Here is a 12,541-nt window from a genome sequence, read left to right on the forward strand (position 1 = left end):
ATGGCTTCGTATATGAATAAAGCTGAAGTAGAGGCCCATGCCGAAGAATTATCTATTTTTGAACTTCCACGTACATTCACTTCGGTGGAAAAAATCTATTATGAGGACACGAGACCCACATCTCAGATCACCACGGAAAACAGTCCTGTGGAGTTTAACGTGTATGGACAAGGCATCGATTACATCGACCTGCAACGTACCAAACTACACGTGAAAGCCAAAATTACCAAAGCCGATGGCAGCATCTTGACAAAAGATGAAAAGGTGGGACCCGTCAATCTATGGCTCCAGAGTTTGTGGTCTCAAGTGGACCTGACCCTCAATGGAAAACTCATCACTACCTCGACCAATCTGTATCCATACAAGAGCTATCTTAAAGTGTTGTTGAATGGTACGTCCACAGCTAAGGAATCGTCTCTGCAATCTCAACTGTACTACAAAGATGATGCACAAGACATAGACAGCTCAGATCCTATAACAGGCATCAATTCGGGACTTGCTAACAGAGGTGCTTTATGTGAAACCAGTCACACCGTGGATATGGAAGGACCGCTGTACGAAGACTTTTTCGACATCAAACGTTATCTCATCAATGGCGTCAATCTACAGATCAAACTGTTCCGGACCAGGCCTTCCTTCAGTTTGTTGGCAGGAGAAGATAATCCTGATTACAAAGTCAAGATCGAAGACGTATACCTCAGAATCTGCAAAGTGCGACCCAATACGGCCATCATCACGGCCCATGCCAAAACACTGCAGGACACTGAAGCCAAATATCCTTTCACAAGGAGCGACATCAAAGTGGCCTCCATACCCAAGGGACAACTCAGTTTCACCTGGGATCACTTGTTTCAAAATAAATGTCCCAACAAAGTCGTGGTGGCGCTGATCTCTGCCGAAGCAGTGAATGGCAGTTACACCAAAAATCCATTCAATTTTGCCATGTACGATCTGGACACGATTGCCTTGTACGTGAATGGTGAATCCTTACCGGCTCAACCTCTGCACGTAGGCAATAATCAGTACATCTCGGCCTACAACAACTTGTTTGAAGGAAGAGAATCCATAGGACTGGACGTGTCTAGAGAGGATTTCTCAAGTGGATATGCTCTGTATCAATTCACCTTGGATCCTTACCACTTGAAGGACGGATACCTTGATCTTATAAAAAGGGGTAATCTTAGACTGGACTTACAGTTTAAAAAAGCCTTGCCAGAAACGGTCAACTGTTTGATCTACTCGGAAGACAACCTTCTGCTTCAAATCGACGGAGCCAGGAACGTCTTGTATGCAGAACCATGAACACTTTACAGTTGGAATGTGCTCTGAACGCTGATCCAGTCACGAGACATGTCAGAGTGTATGCTGCAGATGAACTTCCACGGCACCGACTGACTCGTTTTCCACGAGGATTCATCGTCAATACAGAACCCTCGACGATGAGAGGACAACACTGGGTGGCCATATGGTTAGACAGTGCTAACCATGGAGAATTCTTTGACAGTTTTGGAAAGCCTCCAGCATATTACCAGAGACAATTTCGAGCCTTTCTGCAAAGAAACAGTACATGCACCCATTACAATGACAGGGTGCTTCAAGACGCCAACAGCAACTCGTGTGGACTTTTTGCTTTGTTTTACGTTGCTATGAAATCGACGGGATCGTCGCTCAGAGACATTCAAAATTATTTTTGTTCAGATATTATAGTCAACGAAGCTATCGTGTATCAGTTTGCCTTAACATATTTTAATCATTGTACATTATAGTGTTTGCCCTTAAGGCCTCTCGGTGTAACCCAATGTGTGTCCATTGCATGTGTAGTTGTCTCTAGAGAGACCAGAGATTGTAATTAGAAATAAATGAAAAACAACCCAAAATTTCGCTAGCCCACACAAGTCCCGCTCGAATCGATGGACGGTTGGGAGGTATGGCACTGTGTTCTGTTTTTACTACAACATAACAACTAATACATTTTTCAAATCATTTATTTGCTCCCGTTTCAAATCAGTAGATATAAAGGTTAAGGAGCAGACCTTTATTCCACTTTACAATGATTTCCATTTAAATGTTTTCTTTCTCCTAATTTTCTTGAGCTTTCGTTGTGGTATTCCTGGTGGCCGCTTCTGTATGCTTGCTTCCATCTTTATTGATTTCTCTGGGGTCAGCATCTTCTTTGGGTCCATTGTCTTCACAACAGCCACGGGTTTGTACACTGTAGGAGGTGTTTGCCCTTTTCCATCTTGACCCTCTTGTGGGACATCCATCACTTGTCCTTTTAATAGTCGTATATATTTTTCTTCAGGCACCAGAATGTTTTTGGCCACGTGTTGCATCATGCAGTTTTTAACAAGGGTGCTATACTCTGTAGCACGAGCACGATGATACCAGCTCTTAACACTTGTTTCTTCTTCTTGATAGAAACGGTCTTGTCACCCAACACACGTAATACGTTTTTGTGTTTCTTCAACTTTTCAAACGCCTGTTTAGAGAGTGGAACGTCACTATGCAATATGTTGGCAATGATGAATGTCAGGGTTTTCAACTGATCCTTGGTTATATGTTTCAACAGCAGACTTTTCTGTTTTGTCGATTTGCCAGACAGCAAGAACTGTAAGAACATCAGGTTCTCCTTGATGACTTGAGACATTTTGACGTGGCTTTGAAAGTGCAGTGCTATTTATACTCTCGGGACGTAGACGATGGAGTCTTCATTGGGAAATATCCGAGTTCTCAGTCTCAGCTTATCATCACCATGGGGCGACATGTCCACCACCAAATAATTAAAAGGGGTCTTCATGGCATCCCTGTATGCTTCTACCAAAACACCAGCACGGCCAGGAAACAACTGACGGCCCAGCGTCATGATCTGTGATGTATCTCTCACATTTTTAAAGAGGACAAGATACCAGGTGTTGAGAGCAATGGTTCTGGCAGACTTTCCCTGTCCATAGAGGTTTTGGGTAATGAATACGACACTCAGTCTTCTGTGATGACATCCTTGTGTAAACAGTAGCTCTATGTCTTTGTGCTCTAGTACGTGATTCATCAAGTCATCCAAAATGATAAGTCCATGTTGTCCGTCGGCAAATTCTTCTATTTCTGTCTGCGTGGGTAACCCCGAATGAAACATTAGGTTAGCTACAGTCTTTTCCATTTCGTCGTAAAGTGTCTGGTACACGCCATAGCAATACATGATTTTCTTTGGAGGGTCTTTGACGTACATGCCATTCAGGTTCTTCAGAAGTCTGTATACCCACTGAGTCTTTCCAGCACCCGTTGGGCCTGATACACACATACTCGAGCAAGGTTCAAATGGTGTCAAACTCTGTGTTTCCCACCAAGGACGTGTGGGATCCACCACTGCTTCGGGACTCCACGAAATGGCACTCTTGGGTAACGTGGGTTTCACTGCTTCGAATGTCTCTTTTGTCAACCATGATACTCTGTTTTCCAAATTGTGTACTTGAGACAGATGGTTAGGAAGTCTCAACAAATTCTTGGCCTGACATCCAGGAACGGGACAATCTTTTCTGACACGACCCATAGCGACAAATGTATCTATTAAACTAAACTACTTTGCAAATCACAACTATTTTTATAGAGTGGCCCTGACGTGGCCCTGACGTGGCCCTGACGTGGCCCTGAGTGGCCCTGTGTGGCCCTGTTTGGTCCTGTGTAGCCCTGACGTGGCCCTGAGTGGCCCTGACGTGGCCCTCTAACATCTAAATGTATCCTATGATATTTCTCTCCTGTTTGCCAGAGATATAAAAGTCCCTGTTGCCCCTTGTTTACCACGTGGAGGTCGGAGAGATTCAAACAAGATATACCAAATTTGATGTTTTTATGGAGAATGTAGTGGAGGGAATATACCAAGTTTGATGTTTCATACCGAGTTTGATTTTGAGGAACAAGTTTGATGAACTATACCTGTGATTGTAAAAAATTTTTTAATCCAAAACATTAATTTGCAGCTTCCCCCTTAAACACAACTTGTTTGTGTCCAAGAGGTGAGTGGAGAGTGGGATAATGCATGGAGAATTTAGATTACTTCTACACAAATTTTGAATTGCTGGCCTAAAATAACGGAGTATTGACTCCATAAATCACAAATGTATCGGACTATTTAAAAAAAATACAAAAGTGAATTTGAACTGCACTCAAACAAAGTCCGATAAAAAAAAAAGTTACCGTGTGGAGACTAATACCAAGTTTGATTTTGGGAGATAAATACCAAGTTTGATGTTACATAATTTGAAATGGAGGAAAAATACCAAGTTTGATGTTTCATACCGAATTTGATGATTCATACAGAACCTTAATAGCCATAAGGAAGAGTGTCCAAATTGTCTTGAATGACACGCTTGGTGTACACTATCTTGTACCTTTTCTCTTCCACTTTGTTGTAAATTTTTCTCTTCCTTTTTTCTCTTGAAATTTTGGATGGGTTCGTCACGGTCAGGGTAGCATCTCTGGTGGGTGACAAAACTATCTCGCGGATAGCTTCAAAGTTGATGAGCTGTGCATTGGCATAGTTTAAGGAAAAACCTCGCACCTTGCACACTTCTGAGCCTTTATTGGTTCTGTAGCCACCTCCACTGACAAATTCGTCAGTCAATTCACCAAGATAATCTCCCAGAGGGGGCTGATAGTCTCCAGGCCTTGCCACGAAAATGACCGAGTCCGTGTCGTAGTACAACACATTTTCGTCCAGCTGTTCCAACACACTGTATAACTTCAATCTCGCCCAGGAAGTGGTAAAGGTCGCCAGAAAAACGTTGGTTTTTAAATCTTCTGGGATGAAGGTGGATTTGTGTTGGTATTCGAGCTGCAAAATGGTTTCTGTCAACACGTGGAAATCGATAACTTCTTTGGTGGGATCTGCCAACATCTGGAAGAAAACGTCTGCATTGCTTTCGTGGATGAAGGCAGACTGTTTCATGTTCAAACGTTGACCATACTTCCCCCAGAAACTGTTCAGACACAGCTTGGCCAGTGAACGAAGTCCCGGATTCTTTGTGATTTTATCTTTATCCAGCTGTACGCCCTCTTTGTCTCTGTATTGCCTGATGTATTGGTCTTTATCTTCATCTGTCAAACACCATTCGGGCCATCCACTGGCTTCTTGTTTTAGCTTGAGAAAGGTGTTGATGTACTCGGCAAAGAGACCACCGTCACGTGTCGTTGGATTGTACTGGGTTGTTTCAGGCCAGTGGTAGACCTCGTACACTGTGATGACTTGGTACCCCTTTTCCATGGCTTTAAGAATTTCTGGTATGCACCAGGTTCCAGTGATGTTCCTCTCTTCATCCGAATGATGGCATGGTGTTTGTAGTTCCTGATCCGAACAGGTTCTGCACAAAGGAAATTTGAGTTTTCCATTGGAACGGTAAGGCAGAACAGGATGGTAGAGTTTTCTAGGAGGGGCAACTTTCACCTTGGCGATTCCAAAGTATTGATCCAGTGGCTTGAAATCCTTGTGTATGATTTCAGGATGTCCTACGGGATACTGGCAATATTTGTTGACCCACGGATACAGAGATGTGAAATCCACGTACTTGACTTCTTCCCCTTCTTTGACTTTATAGTGTAACGTGCTGGCATTCGTTCTTCCTCCAAAGAATGAATCTCTGGGATTTAACCGGTCTTGAAGATCCAAAGAGTTCACAAACTGCTTCAGCTCTGGGTTGGATTTCTGAAGATGGTTAAACTCGTGTTCCCAGATTTCGATGACTTTGTATCCTTTCAGTTTCAGTTCTTCTCTCTTTCTACAGGTTAGGGCGTACAGTTCTTCAATGGATTGACTGGTTCTAGGATGGATGGTGTTAGAACGCTCGTGTGGGAAACAGTGTCGACAGCCGTGCCACAAGCAGCCATGGAACTCAAAGGCCGTGTTCGTCTTAGCACAGAAACCATCCAGTCGGTAATGAGTTCCTGGTACCTGATGTTCCCCTCCATTGAGTGCATGCTGGATCTGGTACTTGTCTTGATTTCGGTGTTGAACCCATTCCAACCACTGGATGGACACTCTGCTGAATTGATCTTTTTGGATGTACCCCTCACTTGGCACTTGAGCTATAGGACTGGGTACAGTTTCAGACTCGACGATGGTCATCCCACGATCTCTCAACTCTTCTTCCGTCAGCCATAAATCAGGTTTCACCTTGATGGATCCATCCTCTCTGACCGTCATCCAGTCTGTGATTTCCTGGGCGTCTGTAAGTTTGACATGCTGATGTTTCTTGAGAAATTTGCTCTGAAAGATGCCCATACATACCGAGGCAATGGTGATGTACTGGGCAAACGGATCGATGCCATTGATGTAGGTGACCGCTTTGGTATCGAGGTCGATCTGTTTTTCACCAGTGGCTTCCAGCATCAGAGCTTGAAATTTTAAGCAGGCTTCTCTGAGAACAGCGACGTCAGAGACACAGTATTCCCTCATCTCTTTCTGAAAGTCGAACATTCCCTGCTGCTCAGTATGCCACTTAAGAAATGTTGATCTCTCCTTGGACCCCATATAATTGACACCATACATGTTTGGTTCTGGAAACGGTCCACGGTAATTCTGGTTTCCTAGGGTGTTAAAATAATGGGGAAAGTATCCCTTCTTCAGTTCTGTCAAACCAAATGCCTTGGGGAAAGCCGCCAGTTTCATGGGGAGAAAATTCAAGCTGTCAATAATCCTGATGTTAAGTCCTCTCTCCACTTGCAGGTACATGATTTTTGATCCATTGTAAATGATTTTTTGTGGATACATCGACTGGTCAATCATGTATTCCAGAAGAAAGTAGGCATCGTAGGCCTTGTTATTATGGGCGATAGCCGTGACACCTTTGTGGTCGTCCTGGAACAGCCACTGGCAAAACCGAATGTGGGCTCCGTCGCCTCGAAAGATGACTTGCCGAAATCCACAGGTCTGCTCACATGGTTCCTTCAGGTAATTCTTCTTCTTGTCTCGTTTGTTACAGCATGGACACCTTGACCCGCATGCATGACATTTGGATGTTTCTGTGACTGGTTCGTGTTTGCACACTTCACACGCCGTCTGTGCCACCAGGTAGTTTGGCACGTGTTGTTGTTTGCCACACCACGATTGATGGCAATGTTGACACCGAGACTGATGACTGCAGTTGTCTCCTGTACAGGTTAGGCAGACTCCACTAGGCAGGTAACCTTCCTGGCATTGAAGTAATTCATCCTGGCGGCATTCGAAGTCGTAAAAGATCAACTTGGTATGGGCGTCCTTGATTTCTTTTGGAGGCTGGTAGCAAAGATGACCTTGGTCCACATAGTTGTTACAGCAAGGACATTTCCATTCCCCGCAGGTGTGGAGTTTAGGATCCCTCTCGCTTCTGTCGAGCATCTTTTTGCAGATGGTACATTTCCAAAAACTCTCACACTTGGAGGGGATGGTGCGTCCTTTCTTGTCTTGCTTTTGTTGTTTGTGACGTTGAAAGCATTCCGGCGATCGACAGGTCACGTGACAGTGGCGGCACGACATCTGGACTTCGGTTTCGGGACAGTTCTGACTGTGACATACGATGCAGGTCAAAGAACAGGAATGGTCTAATTTGTTGTTATATGGTTTCAAACAATGTTGGCAAAAGTAGGACGCCGAAAAAAATCCAGTGATCTTCACAATGGCGTGAAAATGAGGTGTTGGCTGCTCCACAAAGTACAGAAAGAGTCTTGGTGCCTGTGACGTCTGGTCACCCACTCGGAGGAATTTATTACCCAGTTCGGCACTGATCACGAGGATTTGGCATCCCAAGACTTGTTCGAAGGCAGGGATGTCGTTCAAGTTACATGGACGATCGGTGGGTACTCCTGCCAGTGCACACAGTTTCAGAGCCAACGTCTTTTGCTCTCGACGGGTTTTTGTTGTCAATTTATTATAAAATGATTGAGGACATTTCTTGTGATGCATGATCAAATCGATGAGCGGTGTCTTGGGGTAAGGACCACCGACGAGGTCTTGCCAGTCTGTGCTCGAGATGCAGTTCAGTTTGGCCCAGGCAACACCGATGGCACGGGACATGCACAAATCGTCGTCGTTCACGATTTCCACCAATGACTGCTTTATGTGCACCGAGTTGTTTGGGCCTGTCAGAACAGTTAGGTTGGTGGCTGATCTTCCGCCTCTCGGGATTTGTATGGTACCGACTTGAATGCTGAAAGATGTGTCCAGTGGTAAATCTTCGTTGCTCTGGAGTACTTTCTCGATGTGTCCCAAGATGACGTCAGCATTCAGTTCGGATAGCGGTTGTAGGGGTACGACGATCGGTGAATTCAGGGCATCGTGATGGACGATCACCCGTCCAAGGTCGCTGCCTTGTAGATCGATGGTGGCTTCTTTGAGAACGTCTTCAAACATGGCATGCAGATCGTGGTGTAAATCTTTGAGTTTTTTCCCTTTCCACTGCTCGTCAAACTTTATGTCGTAGGTCGTGTCGACTGCCGATGTTTTCTTGTGCGTCCTCGTACCTTTCTTTGTAAACGCGTAGGGAGTAGATGGTGTTTCAGTGGTTACTGGAGCGGTAGCAGCAGCAACAGGACCGATCCCTCCCACTTGATTGATGGTACGCTGGCGTTTCAATGGCGGCTCTGACGATGTAGATGGCAGTGGCGATGGTGGTCTCTGTGCACACTTTATTCTATGCTTCATTAGATCGGGCATTCTTCTGAATGTGGCATTGCAAAACGAACATGGTAGACCTTTCCCCTGTTTAACGTCGTCGGCTTCTTCAGAGGTAACCATAGGTTCTTCTTCTGGTTGCCATTCCCCGTCGTCAATACAAATCCTGGCCAGTTCGTCATAGGATGGATTCCAGTGTTCGTCACACAGTTTGATCAGTTCCTCGTATTCCTCAGGCGTTAAGGGAGACCATAAGTCTTCAACCTCGGGGACCGGAGGAGTCTCCAACGCTTCTTCTGACTGTCCCATCTCCACCACAACGGCTTCTTCTTCAGATTGTTTAATTTCCTGACATAGTAGCTCTACGAGTTTTAAATTGACGTATTCGTCGTTTTCCATCCCATATTGTTTAGCCCAGGCAAGCAAGTCGTCGCTGCTGGTAAAAGAATCCACCATGGTGTTGATGGCAAAGCGATCCATCTAAAAAATAATACAAGTACCTTCTAGCCGTTGAGCATAACGTTCACGGCATCGATGTCTATAAACACACATCCTCCCCTTTGTCTTATATTATGATTGTGTTATATTCCTATTATGTTACAACGCTATTCGTTGTTTTGGTTGCTGTATACATTTTAACATTTATTTTTAATAAATCTAAAAGTGAATTGTCCTTGGTTGTAAAATATTAATTTGACGTTCCCTTTAAGTACGCCAAAAGACGATACATGTTCTTTAAAAACGTTACGTGTAAGCAGCGACCTGTTTTTCAGTCTATAATCCTGCTCAGCGCGAATGCCTCCGTTCCAGTTATGTGAAATGCTTTACGATGTACACACGCATCATATTACACGATGTTTCATGCTGGTTCAATTTCGCACCAAAAGAGTATTATAACAGTGCCACAGAAACAGCTGGCGGGAGGTTAAAGTTCACACGGCTGCGGATCGACAGAAAAAAATAAACTCAAACATCGTTACGTCGATTCCACAGAATTAGTTTATACATTGAAACACTATAGAGGCGGGTCTATGATTTTAAGAAAATTCCACCTCAATAGTCTTCAGTTTAAACTATATTTAATTTATTATATGGTTTGCATAAATTTCTTCATATTTCTTGACATTCTTTGTTCAGCATTGCAAACTAATGCACACACAAAATACATCATTTTCCAAATTTTAACATCAAGAGACGGGATTGTTGTTTCGGTAGACTGTGTAACTTATTTATTAAACAATGTAATTCCATACTATTTTTTTTCTCTTTTATTTTAGTGATCCCTACTAAGTCCTTTACTAAACAAAATTGCGGTTATGTTTTAGTAAATAAATGTTTTAATAATATTATTACAGTGCACTATAGTTTTACAAGTTCATATTTTATTTATAATGTATCCTCCTCATCGTATTTGCTATCGTGTGAGAGAAAACGCATTGATGGTAAAACATTGGCGCCAAAATGATGGAAAGATTTACTCGTTTGGGAATTTTTGCAGGATGTTGGGAGGTTTCTAGTTCATACAGACAGGGTCTCTGGGTTAGGAGGACAAATCGGGTCAACGGTGGGGGCATAAATTCAAACACATTTTTTGGTTACAACATATCAACATGGACTGCTTCAGCGATAATGCGTGAGCAACTTTACTGTTTTCATTATTTTTTTAAATTTTATTTTTGGCAAAATGTTAGTTAAATCATGTCAAATGTATCATTTTAAAATCAGTAATGTTTGGTTTCAAATTATTTTTACATCAAAAGTTGAGTTTAAAAATCCCATTCACGTTAAAACTAATAAATGTCATCTTTTTTTCAGAATAGACCAGTTTGATTTCGAGCAGTTGCTCGACCAGTGGAGGTAAGATTATTTTATAGCTCACGATATTATCATAGTTGATTTTTAAAAACATTCTACACCATGTTTTATGTTCCACACGTCGATGTTCGAAAGGTTACAATATACACAGCTTTGATCAATGCTTGTATTTTATGTAATTTTTGTATATTTCCAGTGACGAATTTTATTCTAATGTGGCGGCCACCACCACCACCACCACCGCCACCACCACCGCAGCAAGCCACCACCACCACCGCAGCAAGCCACCACCACCACCGCCGCCTCCACCACACCAACTGCCGCCGCCACCCTCACTACTACTACTACGACATACCCTACACTGAGGGATCTTTTAAACCCTGCCAAAAAAACGGATATGTAAGTATGTTTACTAAAAAACACACTACCTGACTGTTCTTGTAAAACCGTGCTGTTTTATTTTTGTTGTCTTTCATATAATTAAGGTCCAGAGGATGATATTTGTTATAGGTACGTCAGAAGTAGTCGGAGTGGGTGAGGACATGTTCTCTCTATACCACTACAATGTCTAGACATGATTTTATAACATGGTATTAAACTGAAAATCGTGTAATTATTACATATATATTAAGCTAACATTTATATTAACTTTTTTGAGAGCATCAAATTTGAAAAACTATTTCTTTTTCCAGAGACAGAAGAGAACTGATTGAAGACCTAAACAATTTAATTTTACAAATGCAAAAAATAAAATAAAAACTATAAAAAAAAAAAAAAAATAACAGGTCTATGGGTATGATGCCTTGTCAATGACAATAATCGGGGCACATTCGCATATATCTGTTATTAACAATTCGACTGAACCACCTTTACGTGATCTACGATTCGCCCGCTATCCTGTCAACGTATTATTTGTGCCGACAAGGACAACGCTCTAGATTAAACACATATTTTTTTCAGGAAATAAGTGTATGATTTAAAAATATTTATTCAAATATAATACTCACTATATATATATATATTGTAGTAATATCCATATTTTTAAAACTGTATTGATCTTAGTTTACGTTTAGTTAGCGCCCTTATTTGCTTGCATGAAAAAACGATTGACGTGTCACTCACTAATGCGTAAAAATAAACATTCAGACGACACTTCTTACTGTGAACGTAAACAAACGGTAGGGTTTATTTTAAAAAAAAGGTGAAATGACACGACTTAATAAAGACAACGACTCAACAGGGTGAGAGTATTTATTTTCTGTCTATCATTTTTGAATGACGTCAGTCATTGAATGACGTTGCATACAAGAACAACTGCTTCCGTGTTTAGAACACTTTCAATGTCAATTTGTTATTTATTTGAAGAAAGAACGATTTTCAAAAAGTACCATTTGTTAAACGTTGTCCACCACTGCAAACACATAGTTCTTCAAACTAAATCAGAATAAGAAAATTAACTTACAATTTTCAAGTCTTGATCCAGTCGATTTCTAACAGTGACAAAATCTCTCACAATGATCCAAATGAATCTTCTTCTAACAATGACGAAATATCACAAACGAATAACAATGACGTAGTAGATCCAATAATAATAGTTTTCGGCGAGCGAATGATAATGAAACCGGATCTAGCCTTTTTATACTCTTTCGTGTCAGTCTAGGTAGGTCAGGGGCCGTTCTAAGTAGGTCAGGGGCCGGTCTAAGTAGGTCATGGTCCGGTAGGTCCGGTCTAAGTAGGTCAGGGGCTGTCCACTTAGGTCATCCGTGTCCCCCAAAGTAGGTCCATTGTGCCTAGGTCACGGACGAGTCATCAAGGTCACGGAAAGTAGGTCGAGTATTCCATAAACAAGCAACATGGCAGACGGCAGAAAACTGCATGTATTTTTCCCTATGTAATCTCGTTGCAGTCTCCTGTGTGGAATCTGTATATTTGTAGTGGGCTTTTTTTTTGCGATTTGTGTCTGGACAAACTTTGGAGGAAATCTAACGGCAATTAAAGGTAGAGTAATTTTTCGTAGTTAACAATTTGGTTCAGACAATAAAGTGTGTGCTGTCGCAACGGTCTCCGGCATTTTCTTCCTGTCCAGTCTTT

General features: G+C 42.3%; 2 protein-coding genes and 1 long non-coding RNA gene across 3 annotated transcripts; 2 read left to right on the forward strand and 1 right to left on the reverse strand.

Annotated features, from left to right (window-relative positions):
• On the forward strand, window positions 1–1,302 carry LOC121377175 (uncharacterized protein F54H12.2-like). Its single transcript, XM_041505082.1, has one exon. The coding sequence runs from the start codon at window positions 1–3 to the stop codon at window positions 1,300–1,302; it is 1,302 nt and encodes a 433-aa protein (XP_041361016.1).
• Window positions 1,303–4,315: 3,013 nt separating this feature from the next.
• LOC121377177 lies at window positions 4,316–9,115 on the reverse strand. The gene has a single exon (XM_041505084.1). The coding sequence runs from the start codon at window positions 9,113–9,115 to the stop codon at window positions 4,316–4,318; it is 4,800 nt and encodes a 1,599-aa protein (XP_041361018.1).
• An 802-nt stretch (window positions 9,116–9,917) lies between these two features.
• Window positions 9,918–11,212, forward strand: LOC121378137. Its single transcript, XR_005958668.1, has 2 exons — window positions 9,918–10,849; window positions 11,143–11,212. It is a non-coding gene; the product is annotated as an uncharacterized LOC121378137 (long non-coding RNA).
• Window positions 11,213–12,541: the final 1,329 nt, after the last annotated feature.

This window comes from Gigantopelta aegis, chromosome 7 (genome assembly GCF_016097555.1).
Source record: "Gigantopelta aegis isolate Gae_Host chromosome 7, Gae_host_genome, whole genome shotgun sequence".
In the NCBI taxonomy this organism is placed as follows: domain Eukaryota; kingdom Metazoa; phylum Mollusca; class Gastropoda; order Neomphalida; family Peltospiridae; genus Gigantopelta; species Gigantopelta aegis.